This window comes from Zonotrichia leucophrys, chromosome 9, assembly GCF_028769735.1.
Source record: "Zonotrichia leucophrys gambelii isolate GWCS_2022_RI chromosome 9, RI_Zleu_2.0, whole genome shotgun sequence".
Classification (NCBI taxonomy): Eukaryota; Metazoa; Chordata; class Aves; order Passeriformes; family Passerellidae; genus Zonotrichia; species Zonotrichia leucophrys.
In genome coordinates this window covers 4,148,187-4,167,630 of record NC_088179.1, presented here as the reverse complement: position 1 = coordinate 4,167,630, position 19,444 = coordinate 4,148,187, and the positions used below count along the sequence as shown (strand labels likewise).

Below are 19,444 nucleotides of genomic sequence, written 5' to 3'. Positions count from 1 at the left end.
ACTTCCACCTCAAATCAAGGGAGCATTTTACAAACATATGGAAACACTTAAGCCAAGATACCTAGATTTTAAACACTTCTCTAACCACCAAAACCAGTCCAACAGATTTGCAAGTAGTCCTTTTCCAAAACTGTTTATTTCCACTTACAGCTTTTACTCAAGCTACTCCTTTGAAGACCACATTAATTAGCTAAGAAAAAAAGAAAATCCAACCACAGCGTTTATTGGCTGTATGATTGCTCTGGGCTGCTCTTTAAAGAGAAGACAGAATGGATATGGAAAAACAAAGGAATGAAATGGTGGCAAGAGATGTTGTGCAGCTACAGCAGAAAATTAGAACTAGCCTGAAAATATACACTACTAAAAATCATGGAATATTAAGGAATTAGTCACTCTTCAGGGTAAGGGACTGCTTTGACTCCTTAACTCACTATGCTGTGCTGTAGTTCCATGCCAAATGCCAATGAGTTAAGTCAAAATTTGGTCTCCTCCATCTCTGCCCCTCCTGAGGGAAACACTGCTTTGAAAATTATTTCTTCTGTTTCCTTGTATGTTCTGAGCTAATCAAAAATTCTCTTTACAGAGTCACTTTGAGATGCCTCAGTGCTGTCAGCACAGCCACTGAGTGTTTCCCAATCCTCCAGCTCAGGGTTACCCATGGAGGACACATTCTCCTGGCTGCTCAGTAACCTCTCTGTTGAGTCCAGACAATCTCTAGAGGAGTGTATCCTCAAATAATTAATTTTGAGACACTGTCTAGTCTCTTTTCAGGTTATTTTATGCTAGTTATTGCAGTTTCACATGCCAGCCCGCTCCCTGGAGGAAGCAGAGGACATGCTCACTCATTCCACAACCATTCCCATCCATCTACCTGTCTCATGCTGTCAGTCAAAGTCCTACCTAATGCTGGCTTTTTTCCTTGGCCTATTTACCTGACTGCAGCCTCATTTGCTGTGGAACTTCAGTGGGGATCCTGCATAAGCAGCCTCTTCCCTAAGGAAACCATAATTTTCCTGGCCTCCCTGGAGCCTGAGGTGGCACAGTTTCACCATCTCACTGCCCAGCCTCAGCAGTTCCTCACAGACAGGAGAGTTTCTGCTGTCAGGGATGTTCTCACACAGCCCTGGGTACCTCCCCTTCTGGACTATGCACAGGATCTCACTGCACTTCTTTCAAATGTTACAGGGCACGCAGGGGTGTGAAACGGGAGCATGGCTTCCACACAGGCAGGCAGTGATGGGGGAACTTCCTTAAAAACTAAAACACACCATGGTCATAACCTGTCACTTCTCATAGCCTGCATGGATCATGTTTTTCTCCACCTCTGAACACTTCTGAGGTTTCTGCCTCACTCTCCAGCTGATTCTGTGCTAACCTGGGGCACAAGAGGGCTTTTGCTTTTCCCAGGCACCTTCTGTTCCTTTCTCCCTCCCCAGCACATCAGCCCTTTCTGTTAATTCTCAGAAGTTCCTGCTCTTTCCAAACTGCTCCCTGGTGGAATTGAATGCCCTTAAGTTGCTTTTTTTCAGTCTTGCAGCAGTCCTAAGTGCATCCCTTGTGCAGAGTGCTGGCAGCAGCTGCTGGGCAGACCCTGCACCAGAGGAGTGGAAAGGCTCTCACAGAGCACAGGGGCCCTGCCAAACACCCTCACCACTGCTCAGGCTCTGCAAGGGGAAAGGAAATCAGCTCATGCCTCAAAAGCCAAACACAAGAACTCTCTGAGGTGGCAGTCTCCTTCTGGAGTCCAAAGAAAATGTTTCTACAGCCACAGCAGGCATCCAGGCAAAGATCCCCACTTGGAAAAAATGATGTTTCACCATATAATGTACAAACAATCCCACCTGGAAACCTTCAACATTCACCAGATACAGCAAACCCATCTTGTGAAGAGCACTACTCTGAACTTGTAGTGGCCAAAAATGTTTAACTTTTCACTTCAAACAGGCTTCAGAAGTGTTAAAATAACTCTGAGAGGGGGAACTCCCCCAAAAAGCCCAGTTTCAATGTCCTTCTTTAAGTGGGTTGCTACAACCAACCTCCATTGGAAAAGGAGCAGGGAGAAATCTATCAGTGAGATGAAGGAAAAGCACAGAGATTTAAAAAGAAAGGAAAAAAAGAAACCCTCATGTTTCTAAAGGTGTCAGTACTGGACCAGCAGCACTATGGCTGCAAAGAGCAGACAGCACACATTGTGAGAGTTTGCAGAACCTGCCCTGATTAACCACTACAGCAGCATCACCTTCAAAACAGAGCTCTAGTCAGTGAGATATTGCAAGATTACATTTTTCTTGTACAACAAAGCCGTAAAGCTCCTGTGAAATGTAACCAATTTCACACTGTTTTCCTCTTGTGTCTGTTTCACTTAAAACAATGTCTCTGAATAGACATCAAAGCCTTGGAATACTCAGGAGTTGATCAAGCTTAAGATCAATACAATAAAAAGAAGTTCCCTTCTAAGGAGTCTCATTTTCATAAATTAGTTTCAGCCTGAAAGAGAACACAAGCTGCCAAAACACCAGACCTTGCAGAATGTGGCAGAAAGGGTTGGGCTTCACATTTAAGTCAGCTAACACAGTCTCTGCTCATTATTTCCAAGCCATAAGGACAAATGAGAGGAGTTATTTTTAAAATAACTATGGAAACTAACAGTAGAGTGATCAGCCAAAGCTATAAACTCCACTCAGAAAGTCTAAATGAGACAGGGAAGCTGCCAGTGGGGTGGGCTGTGTGCAGCTCAGCTCCCAGTCACAGGTTAAACCTTCCTCTCTCTGGCAAGCACTCACAGCACGTCCACACCATGGGTGTTTCTCAACAGCATCACAAAAGTGCCTGGAGGTGCCCAAGAATGTGGCAAAGACACCAAAGAGCAGGGCCTGTGACCAGGTGCCTGAGGACCCTGGTCTGCCAGAGGTAAGACAACCAGAACACTGGATGGGGCAAGCAGGAGAGCAGAAGCAAAGACCACACAAGGTGGTTGTTTCTTCTTTGTGGAAATCTGCAGCAACCAGAGACTCCATACAGAACTGAGTTTGGACAGTGAAACCTTCCTTGCACTGTAATGGAAGGTCCTGGATCCTTCTCAAGCACCAGAGCCAACAAACCTCTCTGCAAGCAAGGCAAGGAGAGCAGAGAGTCTTCCAGGAAAATGGTTGTGGAACTCTACTGTGGAATTCTTTATCCTTTGGAAGAAATGCAGCAAATGCTGAGCTCTGCATGAGGGTGAGGAAAACCCCACATCATGTGGGGGAGTCCCTGGTTAAAGCAAGCAGTGCTCAGTGGTTGAAAGGTTCTTTCAGCAGGCAGAAAGAAAGAAGCCCAGACATGGAGCAGCACCCAGACATAAGCACATCTTGAAGACCCAAAGCTGTTCCTGGTTTGAGACTCACTGCACCTGCAAAACTCAGGAGCATTTTTGTCCCACTCTTTCCAGAAAGTGAGCCTCAAGCTTCTGCAAGGCCAAAGCACCATCCACCTCTCTCCAGACAGAAGGGTCAGCCATGGAGAGGAACTTCAACAACACAGCCAGCTCTGCTGAGCAAGCCCATGATGAAATGGATGTGAGAGAGTTCACACTGAGCTCAGGTCCTCCCCAGCTCAAAGGGAACACCACAGGACCCCTCTAAAGGTCCTGTTATGATCAGAAAGCATGGCCTGGAGGAACAATGTATGGTGAGATGGAGCAACGAGACAGTGATGAGACTGCATGGAAAGGAAGGAACCCAGCAAACAAACTCCTTATACATTAACAAATAAGGATCTCTGAGGATCACTGTGTCCAGCTCCCCATCCCTTGCACATCCACCTGAAAATAAACCATATGAATGGAGGCATCATCCAGATATTCCTTGATCTTTGTTAGGCTTGGTGTTGTGATCACTTCCCTAGGAAACCTGCTCCAGGGATCAGCCTTGAGGTGAAGAACCTTAGAAGAACCTTTCCCTAATATCCAACCTGAACTCATTTCCATTCTGGGGTACAAAAGGTGGTTTTGAACACAATTCCCTGACACACTGCTCCTGCTAAAACAGAGGGAGGTGCTCCCAATGGCCATGCCAAGAAGACACAAGATGCCAGGAGGGCAGAGGGGACTCCTGCCCCAACAGCTCAACACATCCAACCAACCCTCAGCACTGGAGTTCTGCCCCAGCCACCACAGAATAAAGCACAATCTGCATTCAGCAAGCAAGCACAGCTCCCACCTCACCCCTTCAACACCCAGCACAGCTCCCACATGGCACCATCACTGCCCATCTGTGCTCTTACCTTCCTTTTCATTTCATCATCCTCTTCTATCCTGGCGCCACCAGCATCGCTGAGCACAGGGCTGAGCAGAGGGGACGAGCCCTGGGTGCCTGCAGTCACCTGAAAGCCTGGGCTCAAACCCAGGGGACTCTTCAGCACAAGGGAGGACAGCTGGCCATGGTCCACAGGGAGGCCTGGGTGGGAAAACAACAAGAAAATGGAGTGGAAAAGGAGAGAAAATTATTTCAAAGATAGTGCAAATCACGTGATTATCCACTGTTACAGCAAACCAGCATTGTAATCTCATATTATTTTTAAAAAGGCAAAAAAGCAAAAAGGCATATAAATCCAAAGACTTCTGTGTGTATCTCAAAGTAATGGGAGTGTTCCCTGCATGCCAGAGGTTATAGGGCAGTGCAGTAAGGACAGACACAGTGACAACAGAAAAGGGAAGGATAAATTGCTTATTGTCACAGAAAAGTAGTAGCACAATTCACAACACAGGGTTTTACTGCAGGGACTGCAATACAGCTTTCAATTTTTGCTTTTCAATATAAGAGTTACTTTTCAACACAGGGAAAAGCTAGGATGAATTATTCCATGACTTGCCACTCCAGAAGACAAAGTATGTTAGAAATACATTCAGAAATTAGGGTATCTCCAAAATTGATCCAAAGAAAAAGGAAAATCTATTGCTATACAATGAGGGAGCATGGAAAAAATTAAATTCCTGGCTTTTTTAAGTATACAAACAGAATAACCTCAAAGAAAACAATTTTGTAGCACTGAGTATTAACTGGATGGACTCAATCCACAGCTAAACCTCTTAGAAGCAAAAGGTACCACTTCGCTTTAGGTTATTGAACTTTTTATTTAAATTATTATTACTATTTTTTGGACCCCTCAGAGATTTCTGACATACCACAATGAATTTAAGCCTCCTCTTTTCAGCACGTAGACCCCCCACTTGGGGGAGAAAATGACCATTCAAGATCAGCTTTTTTGGACCAAAGGAAGGTGACAGACACACTACACCCACAGAATTCCTTCTAATCTCACAAACTATTTTTCTGATCTTCCCTATGATACACAAACGAGTTTTCTCAGATCAGGTAACCAAACAGGTATCAGCACTTAAGCAAGGAAAACTGAAACACCCTCCCAAGCCTCCCCAGCAGGATTTGTTGTGTCACGAGTGCTGAACCACCCACCCGAAGACAAACGGGGAAATCAACAGCCAACCCCAAACTGCCAAATCACCATTTCCCAAACTACTTAGAAATCATCACAATATCTTAACATTTTTTAAAAAAACCAGCCCTCACAGGTATGCAGGATCCCCCCACAGTGTCATGGGTGCTGCAGGAGGAGCTGGGAGCTCTCGATTCCCTCCCAGCTGCACACCCAGGGCGAGGCAGCCCCAGCCTGTGACTCCACATGGACAAAGGCAGGAAGCTAAACAGAGCTGCACTCGGTCACCTGGAAGAGATTCAGATCATCCAGGCTGCTGAGTTAACTATTTGTACACTAGTCCAGCACCACTTCTGGAGGAAATTTTGTTTCTCTCTAAGCATTTTGGCCCTTCACCCCAGGAAAGCAACACTTGTTTCACCTATCCAGGCACAGGATTCAAGTTTGCTTTTACATGCCAGGAGTGCTGAAAAAACCAGCTTCCAAACAAATGAGTTTGCAGGGGTGAGGAGCTTCTTTAAGTTCTTGGAATTTAACATGAAGTAGCAACAAATTCCAGAATCTGTAACTTGAACTGCTTCCAGACAGCCTGAAAGCTCAGACACAGAGGGAACAAATGGGATAGAACTTGCTATAAACCACCCTGCTTTTTCACTTGGGTTGTTCTGCCTTTTATCTCCTCCAACAGAAGATGGCCAGGAAATTAATTGCAAATATTGAATCTGAAAGCAAGAACCCTCCCCAAAGCCAGAGTGCCTGATGGAACTGAGGCACATTCACAGAATCTCAGAATGGTTTGAGTGAAAAGGGACCTTAAAGCCCACCCAGTGCCATGGGCAGGGACACCTTCCACTACACCAGGGTGCTCCAAACCCTGTCCAACCTGGCCTTGGACACTTCCAGGAATGGGGCAGCCACAGCTTCTCTGGGCAGCTGTGCCAGGGCCTCTGCATCCTCACAAAAAAGAATTTACCCATCTAAAACTTCCCTCCTTCAGCTTAAGGCCATTCCCTCTTGTCCTGTCACTTCCCTTTTTTTTTCCCCTGGAAGAGGCTATAAGAAGCACAGAGCAGCTCAAGTTAGCTTTTTGGCTAACATTTCTTTAATTAAATATTTGATCTAAGCTCAGTGTGATGGCAGATGATATTACAGGTGAGGACTGAAATTTTCATTCTCACAACCCAAGTCTTCTCCACCAGAGCAGCACAGAGGACTCCAGGCAAGCAGGTAGGATGTACAGCAATTCCTCATTCTCACAGAGAAGGATGGTAAAGGAGAAGCCATTTCAACTGCTGCTCAATGTAGAAAACTCCTAATTAGGTGGAAATATTGATGTGAAGATCAAAACATGTGAATGATTCCCTCTGACATCAAACCTTGGTGCTCTGAGGTCTTCCCTTCCCCACAGGCAGCATCTTCCAGTTACATTAAAAGGGATTTACTCTTTCAGAGGGATGTTTCTGTGTTTCAATGTTCTGCATGAAGTGGAAATTTGTTCTCTATAAGTCACACAAACATCTCAGGTTGGTGTCTGTAAATGCTGGGAGCACAGCCCTCCATGCATTGATGTGGGAATTCAGAGTTTACCCCACACAGTCAGACATGGCTGAATCCTGTACACAGCAAATTTCTGCCTCTGCATCACACACAAATGCATTTAAGGCAACATCCAAAAATGCATCAGCTCAGTGTAATATTCCACATACTCAAAGATCTTAAAGTATGCTAATACTTTTTAGTTACACTATATAGTTAGAAATGTGCCCTTAAGCAAACAAACCCACAGTTTCATAAAGCCCAGTATACACCTAATAGAAATAAAAAATAAAAACTAATCAATAAAACATTGTAAAATCTCTGTAGTATTCAAGAGCACAGCTACAGAATCTGGTGAGAATGCTGAGGATATCCTCCACAGCTACTGGGTAATATTGGTCATGTAGAGTAGGCTCCATTTGATTTTCACTGAGATAACAAGCAGAACAATAAGATAACAAGCTTTTGGCATCACTTCCCAGTTATTTTTTTCAGCAGGTATTTCCATTCTTCAATCTAAATTCAATTCCTACCCAGAAAGCCAGATTTGAATGTACAGGCTGGCCAAAACAAAAAAATACAGGTTCTCTAAGCTTTATGCATGGATGCTTAAAATAATTCAGACAGACCACTAAAATAGTACCCCAATAATACTGAACATTATGGGATGGACAAAAGCTATGTGAGGGTCTAATGTCAGCAACAGCTCCTTATCAAACGGAGTGACAGAAAACCTTTAGAGATACAACTTTATTGTTATATCTTTGTTATTACCAGTGCTTCAAAAGCAGATTATTTTCAGGCTAAGCCCTGCAGAGGCTGACCAGAGGGCAAGGGGAGCCTGCTCTGAGCCTCCCTTCCACCCCATGCCCTGCTGAACCCATCACATGCACAGACCAAATGATTATTTCTAGAGTGAAATACACAGTATCACTTCCAGAGTGAAGTCATTAACAAGCTGATGTACTACAAGTAAAATGCTGGATATTTTCCCTATCTTCCTTATTTCAAAACATCACAACTAGCAGCTTGTCTCTCTGCTAATCTTCCCTTTAAAAAGATGATAAATAGTTGGGTGATAAGAGAATCTTGAAAATTATCTGAGAGCCTAAAGAGCTGATGCAAGAGACTTTAAACTCAAAGATCATTTTTTTATCTTTCAACAGGTACAAGTCACATGAAACATTAAAGCACATTTACAGCACTTGCCATGTGCCCAGTGCTGGGTACCTGTGAAGTCACATACCACAATCCTAAGGTTGGCCCTGGTTTTATGGTGATGCCATAAACAGCTGAAACAATCCCAAATAATCACCTTCCTTTTGCCACCTTTCCACCTTTCCAAAGCCCTGTTTGCAGGGAAGAGAAATTACCTAAACCCAGGCTAGAGATACCTGAAGGAGAACCTGCCAGCTAGAAAACATGCCATCACCTTCACATGCTGTGTTTGCAAAAAAAGGAAATCTTCCAATAAAAACAGATATACAGAAGAGAGTTCAAGGGATATACTCAGTTTAAAAGAAAAAGATCTCCACAATAAATAGAATTCCTACAAAGAAATCTGAGCTTCTAGTCCCATTTGTATTCCAAGCAAAAGATCTGCACAAAGCAGGAAATTGAAACCCACACACCAGTGTTTGCCTACTGTGCTCTATTTCCAAAAACTGTGTGGAGAAAGCTGGGAATAAAACTATAAGATGCCTTGGCTAGGAGAACAAATATTTATTCTATTTCAAAGGTAAGGGTAATGAAAATAAAGCTAAAAAGCCCATGTTGTCATTTATATCAAAGTTTTCCTTGTTTTATTGCATAAACAATTAAAATTATGAATTAGTACAAATCTGTAGGTTCATAATTGGCAATCTGAACAGACACAAAGATACTCAAAAACCCCAACATATAATTCAATAAACATTTCCCATATATAAAAGATAAAGTTCAAGAGATCAATTAAAAAATTCCAGCTCTCTTTGTTTGAATGCAATCTTTTCCTGGCAAGAGTAGCACCTATGGAACTGGGGAGTCCCTCTAACCAAGGCACAAGTACCCCTGTTCGTACCAATAATCTGGAATTTTGGGATTCCAGCAAGTGCAGAACATGATTTGATTTTTGCAAATGTACAGGAAACCTTCCCACAGAGCAGGTTCATGTTCCAAATTTGAACTTCCAAACCTCCAGCTCAGCCACTGGAGTGATCCTATGGGAGCCCATGGGCAGGGAATGAATGAAGAGGATTTTCTGATGTGTTTGGAACTGTGAGGTCTCCCCATCTTCAGAGAGAGGATGTATATGTACAGCCACACATATACACACAGCCCTTGTGACAAGTCCCTAAAAATGACAGGCAGTGACAGCTAAATGACTGCATTGACACCTGTGATTACACTCACTCAGTACTGAGTAATTATGGCTTAGAACATTTTGCAAAATGACAATAATGGGAATGACTTACCGACAGGTTTGCCCCAAAAAAGGATTAAATTATAACAACTTTTATTAGTGTCTTCAGAAAATCTTATCCCTACCAAGACTTGCAACTAGACAAAATCTACCACCACCACCAAAAAAAAAATCAAATAAAAACACCCAATATCAAACCATAACCAAGCCATCAAAAAAAACAAAATAAAAATCCCTTAAACAAAATCACCTATGACCACAATACAAATAAGCACAGGAAAAAGGAGATCAATACTTGGTATTATCCAGATTATTCAGCAACTCTGAAATTCACTGGAAATTAAAGTGAAAGTTGAGGGTAGCTTGATATACCACCCTATTCCACCCTAAGATAACATATGGCAAGTCCTGGGAATATACAGCATGTATTACTTGACTAATGAATACTTTAAAATTACAAATCTACACACAATAGGTAACACAGGTTAGTAAAGTTAACAAAGCTAAACCAGGTGGTGGATAGGTCAGAGAATATTCCATGACCCAGGTTTTGTGCAAATTAAGTTTCATTAACTGCATAGATGATGATAAAAATGCTCTGATGTAGTGCTTTACATTTAATAAATGTCTTTAAGCATCAGAAGGGTTAGAAGTTCACACATAGAGAAGGACAGGTAGGGATTAAATTGCTCAGTTAAAATACCCATTTTGCTTTCTCTCAGGGTTCAGGTGCAGCCTGACTCCCTGGGAAAAGCCACCAATACTGGCATGCATCCTACAGCTGCCTGTGCTTGCTAAAACAGAGCAGAGAGATGTGGAGGGATGGAAAAGAGCCCTGGCACACTCCCTCTGCTGAGCTGCAAACTGCTGCTCTGTGTAGAGCAGGAGAACACACCTGGACACTCTGTGGTTCTCCTACTGGAAAAACACAGCACCAAAAGCTGTGCACTGGCTAGAAATGCTCATTCCTGTGTGTCCCCAGCTCCCCATGGGGTGGGAGGCACAAAGCAAATGGGCAAGAACCTGCAGAGGTGCACACTGGAGGAGTGGGGGCACGACCACAGAGTTTTCACCCAGGTTTTATCTGCTCAACCACAGCTCCTCAAATGCTGCTTTCTTGCATGTGATACTCAACAAAGATCTTCTCCATCTTGGCATTTTTCCTAAGTCATTCCCCCTGTTTTCCATGCTGCATGAGGTCACTGCAAGGCTCCTGGCTCTCACCACTCACCTTCATGAAAGGAAAGCTTGTGTTCTCAGGAAATAAAAAAATCAGTACCAGGAACTAAGTTTTAGTACCAACAGAGTAACAAGAAAACAAAACAAACCCCAGGGAACAATGCTGGAAGTTAAGCAGCATCACCAGGACTCGGGACACATCACACTCCCCTCGTGCTACCCACAAGTAAATGGAGGGGACAGAGCAGGGACAGACATTCCTTGTCCCACCTTCTCCTGCCACCTCAGGAGGCAGCCAGGGGAGGTGAGGACAGCTCCACTGCACTGAAATAACCCACACAGCTCCCTGGGAGGCTCTGAGCTGCCACATTCCCTTGAGGGCAGCTGGTTTTCTCTCCATCTCTATCAGAAAGTGAATCTGATGTCTCTGAAGGAAATTATAAAGAACCTTTGCTCACAGCTTTCTTGCTATAATAAAAACTCTGCTTATGAACCAAATTTTCTGCTCTTTTGTGTCTGTCTGGGAAACCTAGAACAAAATAACACAGGTCAGAGTGCAAAGATATCCTCAGAAGCCACAGGGCTTTGGAAATCAAGGGAAGCACAGAAGGAAACCATGACAGCTCTATGCTATCAGTCAGCCAGAGCACTGACAGAACTAACAGGGGCACAGCAGCAGCTCTGAACTCTCATTCTGTACCTAAAACCTTCAGCTAAACACATCTGTACCAGGGTCAAAGGTCCCCTCACCTCTTCCTCACCTGTGGATCCCTAAGATAGAAGACTGGAATCCTGGTCACCACCATTCCTTTGGAAAAACTTAAGAGGCACTACACTAAGAATCTTATTGCTTTCTTAAAAAAAAAAATAGAAAATCCCTGAGAGTTAGAACTGCCAATAAAAGATCTGCACAGTTTAAAATTAAAGAAGAAAAACTTTGAAGATGTCTTTTCAAACTAACTGTGGTGCAAGAAGGCAAATTGGCAAGCCTGTACATTGAAAATACAGGCAGCTTTTTACCAAGATCTTTTGAAAACTAAGAGAATTTAGTTGGATTTATTCCTATTCTACAACATTTAAAGGAATGCTTGAGATTGAGGCACAGAACATGGAACAGAGGCAGCACAGTTATATGTAATAGCTGAATCCTGATCCTCTTTTTAAAAGATCAAAGATATCAACAGCCTTTCTCTACATCTTCATCTATATCCTTGTCCCTGATGCCACCACCTGTAATAGAGTTTGCAGACAGAATTCTGTCTCTTTGCTGATTTTATTTCTCTTCCTTGGGTTACATAACGTAGTTCATTCTGGGAAGAAATCAGACAAATCACCTAAAAATGTACTTAAAGGCACCAGCTCTCTACACCACTGCCCTGTTTCAAAATGTCACACCACACCCCCATGACATCATCTGCACAGGCCTGAATAAAGTCCCACAAAGAGCCAGAACACACATTCCACAGGAAAGAAATAAAATGGAAGTAACATAGAACAAAAAAAGAGCACCTTGTAGTAGATTACTGGAGGTCTGAGCTAATATTTTGTTCTCAATGTGCTTTGTGTTCCTGTGCTGCTGGCAAAGGGGGCAGGTTTCTCATGAGACAACACACATTCCACTCAAACACAAGGTAAAAGCAAGCATTGTGCAGAATAGTTATAGCTTGGTAAAACTAACGTGGAAGAAATGGGTGACTAAAGGAGGTTTTACCTCCTTGAGTTCTGCCTCACGTTGAAAAGTATTCCATTGAAGTTGTGGTTATCAGAATTTTGAGAAATAATAGTATTTTTAAATGCTTGAGTAAACAATGCAGGTCTTTAATGATATATCAAGACCATATTTAAACTGGTAGCAATAATATTGACCATAAAGTTATGTTTGTAACTAAGCTGCTTATTTTGGAGGCATCAGCTGTAATAGTGCTGCATTCTCTCTGCAAAGGACTGAAAACTGGGCAGAAGGAACCCAAAAACCCAGTGGCTGAAGGAGATGATGATTTCCATCACAAGATTTGGGTCAGGTGTTATGGATTTCCCATTCTTGCTTAAATATGGTCTAAAAAATGCTCTCACAAGCTGAAGCTCAGAACTTCACCTCCACAATGCACAGCAGTTGGGAAGGACATTTCACAACTTCTGTTGTTTTGCCTCAATAAATGTTGCTAAATTAAATGTGACCAGTTAAGCAACAACTCAAGTGTCTTTACCATTAGACTTCCTAACTTACAGCTCATGTCACCTGTCTAAAAGAATTTACAAAAGCCCTGAAGCTCTAACTGTTGTCTATAGTATTTACCTCTCCTAACAACTCCATTTCTCAGAAAAATTACAGTATTTTTCTGAATACAGTCCATATTTTAAAGAAAAAATTAAAGCTATCACCAGGTTTGCCACCAGCTGTCCTCCACAGACACAGGACACTTCTCTGAATCACTTTGTATTTTTATGCAGAGTGATTAAAAACAAGAAAGAAGGGAAATGCGATGGGGATTAAGTGCTTTTAAAGTCTCTGTATATCTCCAAGCTGCTGGACTGCTGAAGACACCTGGAAGTCAGCAAATAAGCTTGTCTTCATAAGAAGTTGGGAAACTGCTATTTCCATTTGGTTGGATACACATTCCCTCTTCCAAAGGCAGGTAGAGGTATTTATTCTTCAAAGCATACCACAGACATGTTGCATAGGTTGGCATTTTAAAACTGTCCTTCAGAGATGATTTGAAGATTCTTCAGGGTTTTTTTGATGATGGAAACAAAACCAAACCCAAAATGAAGATCTTGCTACAGTGCAGGAAAACAGGCAATTTTTGGATGCAGCTGCTGGTTAATAGGCATGTACAGAAGTGACTGTTTTATTTGGATTTTGGAGGAACAGTATATTATAGAGACTCTTACAGATATGTTTACAGCCGAAGAAATCCTTTAGTGTACTGTAAGTGGGGATGTCTGTATGAGCCAGTTGATAGTTAAAATTCTCTGAAATCAGTGGTTTTTCCTAAATGTAGTATTTTCCAACATTGCAGCCTATTAGAACCCATTCTTCATGTAGTGTGATGCACAGAAACACAGCACCAAAATTTGGATGCTTTGAGGGACACTGAAGAGGCACACAAATTTTTTTAAAAATTTTAAAAATTTAAAAATCAACTATGTTATATGATTTAAAATCCAGCCATTGGATTGAGTGATATCACACCCTATTATTGACTTCCAAGCCTGAAAAGCATTGAGGAATCCATCCCAAAAATCAAGACCAATCAATTGATCTGTGACTTCTCTGTCCAGTCTTCTTGAGTGAGATTTTTTAAATTATTCTGAAAGTCAAAGGCATAGCTGTCCCCCGCGCTTTGAGCAAAGGGGTTGCTAAAGAAAAGGTTGACATCCAGAGGTGCAGCTGTTTCTGAGTCCCAGGAGTCGGTGTCGGTGCTGCTGGAGTCCTCTGTGGTGGTGGGAGGGCAGCTGAGCTGCTCCAGCTGGTCGATGATGTCGGTGAACTGGAAGGCTGAGCTGGACTCGGAGCGCACGGAGCAGGCGGGGAAGTTGAGCATGGAGCTGGCAGAGGAATGGTTGGCAGAGCCGTGGGTGTGCAGGGAGCAGCTCCCGTTCAGGGCCAGGTTGTTGAGGGAGCTGCTCTCGGAGCGGTTGTTGATGAGGGAGCTGGTTTCAGAGGGGCTCAGCAGGCTTTGCATTCTGCTGGCTTGGGCCTTCACCTCAAACAGCTCTGAGGTGTCCGATGGCCTCTCATTGCCGTTGAAATCGCTGCTTTCCTCAAACTCAAACTCCTCTTCCATATTCATGTCCACGGCCTCGGTTGAGTACCTGTCAGGGCTCGACTGAGCAGAGACTGAGCTCTGCTGGAGGGCACCTGCAGCTAAACCAGCTGGCTCTGACAGACACTTGGAAAACTCAGAACCCTTTAATTCTAACCCACTGTACACATAGGAAAATGCCTCAGAGCCCCCAGCAAAAAAGGACATTTCTGCTGGGTCATCATCGATAAACTCCTCTGACACCTGCAACTGGGAATTTGCCAGTGTGAAAAGAGGGGCCCCACGGCTGCCATGCTGCTGCTCTTTTTCAGCAATGAATACACCTGTGGTAAAGTCATCCTCATCATTGTCATTTTTACAACCAGCAACCCTGCTCTCCTTACTACTTCTCACTACATCTACATCTACACCGCAACCACTCTCAACGACAGGACAAGACGGGTCACAGTTTCCTGCAACACTACCAAACCCAACACCTTGGAGCACGGGAGATCCAGGCTGCTGCATCAGCTTCCTCCCCACTTCTTCCACTGGGGCTGCAGTGGTTTTGTCTGGAATCCTTGTGTACGATGCTCGGGGCTCCAAGGAGGAAGGGCTGGGTTCAGCAAACATGGGCAGGATGGAAGCGGGACTGGCCAAGGAGTGAACTGAGTGGAAGGGGGCAGCTGTTGAGGCTGGAGACCCTGGAGTTCTCAAGCCCTCAGAGAATGGGACACTCTGAAATGGGACAGAAAAGCAGAAAGACAACAGATAAAAAGGTTTTTACAATACATAAAAACAAATGTAACATCTAGTTACATCCATATGCAGAAGGAATATACGGTTCACAGAAGCTCACTTTACAGCAGACACTGAACCTGATCCAGTAGCCCATGTAAAAGGCAAGATTTTTTCCCTTAATTCTGATAACTGGATGGAAAGTTAAAAGCATATATTTTATAGCTGAACAAGCATCCACAAAGAAAAAGAACAAAATGACAGTGAAATTCTGAGATGCTTCTTTAACCTCTCCCATGTAACACAAGAGCATTCAGTGAAATGATTGTTTCTTGCTGTGTCCTGCAGAAGGCATCTTACAACAGCTTTGAGACTGCCAGAGAGCAGTCAGACAATACCTGGAGATAAACTAATCCTCTGAAATAACATACTAGAAAGTCCAACACTTCCTTTTCAGTTCAGTGGAACTTTGAGTAAAATATTACTCACTTCACACTCCATTGGCTACAACTATCAAATCAGTAACACCAACAAAAAGAACTGTGCAGCAGACAAAGAGCAAACAGTGGCAGCAATTCTGGTGAGTTGACTCCTTCACTATCACCTCAGAAAGCTGTTTGTCCATGGCCCTGCCCACAGCCACAAGCCAGAGAGTGCTGCAGAACTGACCTGCTTTGGCACGTCTGCGTTGGAGGTGCGAGTGGATGCTCTGACCTTGCTGTGCCTCCTGTGGAACAGAGCAGCCTGTCAGCATCCCACACATGCTTCAGCCTCATTCCTTCCCCCACCACTTATGGCCATGCCAGTGGCCAACAGAAACATCTCAAGCTCTATTTTATTGTGTTTTGTTAATAATTAGTTCAAGTTTTAAAAGGTCAAAAGAGTTGTAAATTAAATTATGTAAGATAAGAAATGTATTAAAATGGAATAAAGCAAGATCCAGATCATTCACAGAATCAGAGAATCATTAAAATTGGAAAAGGCCTCTAAGATCATCAAGTCCTGCTGTTAACCCAGTGCTTTATCTCCTCCTTTTCTGAACACCTCCAGGGATAGTGGCTCCAACACTTCCCTGGGCAGCCTGTGCCAGTGCCTGATCAATTTTTCCCAGTGTCCAACCTAAACTTCTCATGGCACCACTTGAAGCCATTTCCTCTTGTCCTGTCACTTGTTACCTGGGAGAAGAGACTGACCCCACCTGGCTGGTGGGGATCTCTTGGGACCACTGAAGGAGACTTCAACAACTTGGGGCTGAATACTAACTGAATACTAAACAGCATATTTTAGTTTAACTTCATCTTTTTTCATTATTATAAACATCTACAGAAGAATGGCTTCAGAACCAGAATGAGCTAATAATTGTACAAATTTTTATAAACTCAGTCCACCATATAAAATTTTGAATGTTAGTGTTAGATATCCAAAAAGTGATATCCTGCATTACACTCATTGCTAGATTCATTCTTTGTCAATAATTAAACAGCAAATCAAATTTTGAAATAGAAAAGGAGCTCAACTGAAGTCTAAGACATTAACAATACCTATTAATAGCAGATTAATGCAAACTTTTTAAAATTCCTTTTAAGCCCCTATAATCTTTTGTATTAGGAGTAAGATTTCCCATACATAGTTTGGATTTGGGGTAGGAGGAGCTTCCCACATGTAGACTGGACAGCATTAGAGTCAAGGAAGGAAAAACAATTTTATAATGAAAAAGCATATTCTTAATTGATATATTTATATATTTAGAAACAATTGAGTATTTTAGGTCAGAGTTTCAAACTTGCAGATCCCAAGTTCCATTATGTGCTCTGCCACTGGCTGATGGCACAGCTAGGTCCTCACTAACATTATGGAATCTTCAGCACATGCTGAAATTTCAGACAGCTAAGCCACATTATCCACAGACATCAAAATGTGGTACCAAAACTTTCCTCTTATATCATCACAAAATAACTTTTTTACATTTTAGGTCAGCTACCTTAATGAATGAGAATGAGCCTGCCTCCAAGCAGCACTAAAACACTGAAATTTAGGCAAGAAGGGCATTGTGAAAGTCTCAAGCTATGTTTTGCCTTAGAAAGCCATTTCATCTTACCTTTCATATGGGGTTCTCTTCATCCCACTGTCCTTAATATAATCCACTAGCTGCTTCTGTGTTCGTCCACTGTGAACCCACACAAGTACAAAGGTTATCAAACACAGGGGATGAGCATTACAGAGGAATGTCTTTAGAACATTTCTTCCTTTTGCTCTCATTTTCTAAGACAAAATGAGTGTGTTGTGTTTCTCCCTACCTGTATCTGAAAGATGAGCCTCTGCTGAAGAACACTGCTTTAGCCTTTGGCTTTGGCTGGTCGAAGAGCCTAAAGAATGTGTGATACTCAACACAGATTTTCCAGAAGTTTTTACACTCATCCCTACTTCCCAAAAGAAACTCCAATGTATCCTGATATGGGCCCTGGGAAAAAAGACACAGAAGTTCAGTAGCATCTAAAATGACAGTAAGGAGAAAAGGAAGGTACAAATGTGTGCCAATAAAAAAGATGAACTCCAGCAAGATGCAGGATTTTGCTAAGTCACTTCTCATCTGCCTCAAAACAATGGGAGTGATTCTGAATGCAGTTAAAAATTATTTAATAGCTGTCCAAAATGTTTGCTTACCTTGAAACTGTAGAAGTATTTAAAAAGCACTTGACTTTAGAAACATGCTCAATATAACCCACCTTCAGAAAATTCAAAGGAATTTAAATACTCAAGTGAAATAGTAGCTATTTTAAAATACTATGCCTTTTTTAGGAGTTCTGATGCTTGTCTCTTGGAAATTCCAGAACAAAAATTCCAGACAAAACCAGAAACTACTGCATATGTCAGAGTACAGTTATCACATGAAATTTCTGCAGGTCTCTCTGTGAAACACATTACTGCATCAGCAGACAGTGGGTCCTATTTCAGATATTCTTGGTACATGAAATTATATCCAAAGTTGGTTTTTTTTCCCTCTATTTTAATATAAATTAAACACTGAATGCAATCTAGTCATCCAGCATGGAAGCAACAATTTTGATGACATCTGCAATAAAAAATATCTACTGTAAATCATCTAACTATGCAAAATGACACTTGTGCTATAGAGATGCATAGAAAAAATGAAGCAAGTGAAATCACACCATCCTTAAAATTAAGCTACAACAATATAATTTCAGTCACCTATTCCTACCTGAGGTGTATCAGATACTTTTCATCTGAATCAAGAAAGTGGATGCAACTTTTTCAAAGGAGAAGTACTGAGAAAGGCTGCACCAAATACTTGGGTCTAGTAATTTTTTTCTGTCTTGCATTTATCCATGTGTAAGCTTGTGTCAAGGATAAGCTGAGAGTGAAACACAAAACCTAAAGATCCTAAGTTGTGGGGTGAGAAAGGAAAGATTGACACTTGAATGATGCAGCCAAACCTGCCTGCTGAGGCTGTTTTATAAATCACAAACTCCAGAAATGTTCATAATGAAATAAAGCACAGGTATTTTTTTCAACACTGAGCAGTTTATATTACAGTAAAAGTGACACAGACCTCTGGGTGCAGCTTAATAAGGAATCTTTTCCTCTTGAAGCTCAGCTTACGGACCTTGGACCAGTTGAAGGTATTGATTTTTGTGTTACCCTGAATCAAAATGAGAATGATCAAATGTTAGCAAAAGTTTCAGAGAAGCAGAGAACCAAACAAAATTCTGTTGTGGGTATATAGATGTGTATGTATCCAGCTGGATTCTTAGTTCTGGTGACAATATTGCCTTAAACAAGAGAGGCCACTGAGCAGTGTGAGAGGGATTGCAGGGCTGATGCACCTCCAAAAGAAGCTGCCCCACAGTAAGCAAAGAACAGGTAAGACACAGCTGAGCACCCAAACAGAAATATTTCAGTAAATCAGCTGCCTCTGTGTTCTGGGGAGAGGAAAACCCTATCACTGCATTCATAAACAGGACTCTGAGCACTGAGTTGCTTCTTTAATACAGCAAACATAGTAACACTAATTGGTCCAATCACTCTAATCAATCAGCATTCTTATACAATAAGAGCAATAATATCCAGTAAAAATCCACTGGAATATTAAAATAACAATCAAACCAAAATTCCAGAATGACAGACCTGTCCCAGGGCTGTTCCAAAAATGAATTAATTATGATTTTCTCTCATCACACACCTAACTTCAAACAAAGCCCCTCTACCTCACTGTACTTGGTTTTGATGCTCTGCTCTCTGCACAAGGACAAGCTGCACCAAACAGAGTTTTGGGGGCTCAAATGACCCTCCTTGACCATAGAACATGTTAAATTTCCAAGGCATCAGAGACACCTGATGTTCAAATGAGAGACTTACTCCAAGACATGCTAAAGGACAGAGTGTGCCATCC

The 19,444-nt window shown here is 42.3% G+C and overlaps 1 protein-coding gene across 4 annotated transcripts in view; it reads right to left on the bottom strand.

The window, feature by feature from the left end:
• Nucleotides 1-19,444, bottom strand: part of FARP2 (FERM, ARH/RhoGEF and pleckstrin domain protein 2) — an 82,792-nt gene that overhangs the window by 20,016 nt on the left and 43,332 nt on the right. For all 4 annotated transcript variants that reach the window (XM_064721096.1, XM_064721095.1, XM_064721097.1 and 1 more), the window contains exons 9-14: nucleotides 18,605-18,694; nucleotides 17,331-17,494; nucleotides 17,132-17,200; nucleotides 15,703-15,760; nucleotides 14,793-15,033; nucleotides 4,264-4,436 (exon numbers count right to left, since the gene is read on the bottom strand). In XM_064721096.1, the coding sequence (XP_064577166.1) occupies nucleotides 4,264-4,436; nucleotides 14,793-15,033; nucleotides 15,703-15,760; nucleotides 17,132-17,200; nucleotides 17,331-17,494; nucleotides 18,605-18,694 (795 nt within the window). The remainder of the gene's footprint in view (nucleotides 1-4,263; nucleotides 4,437-14,792; nucleotides 15,034-15,702; nucleotides 15,761-17,131; nucleotides 17,201-17,330; nucleotides 17,495-18,604; nucleotides 18,695-19,444) is intronic.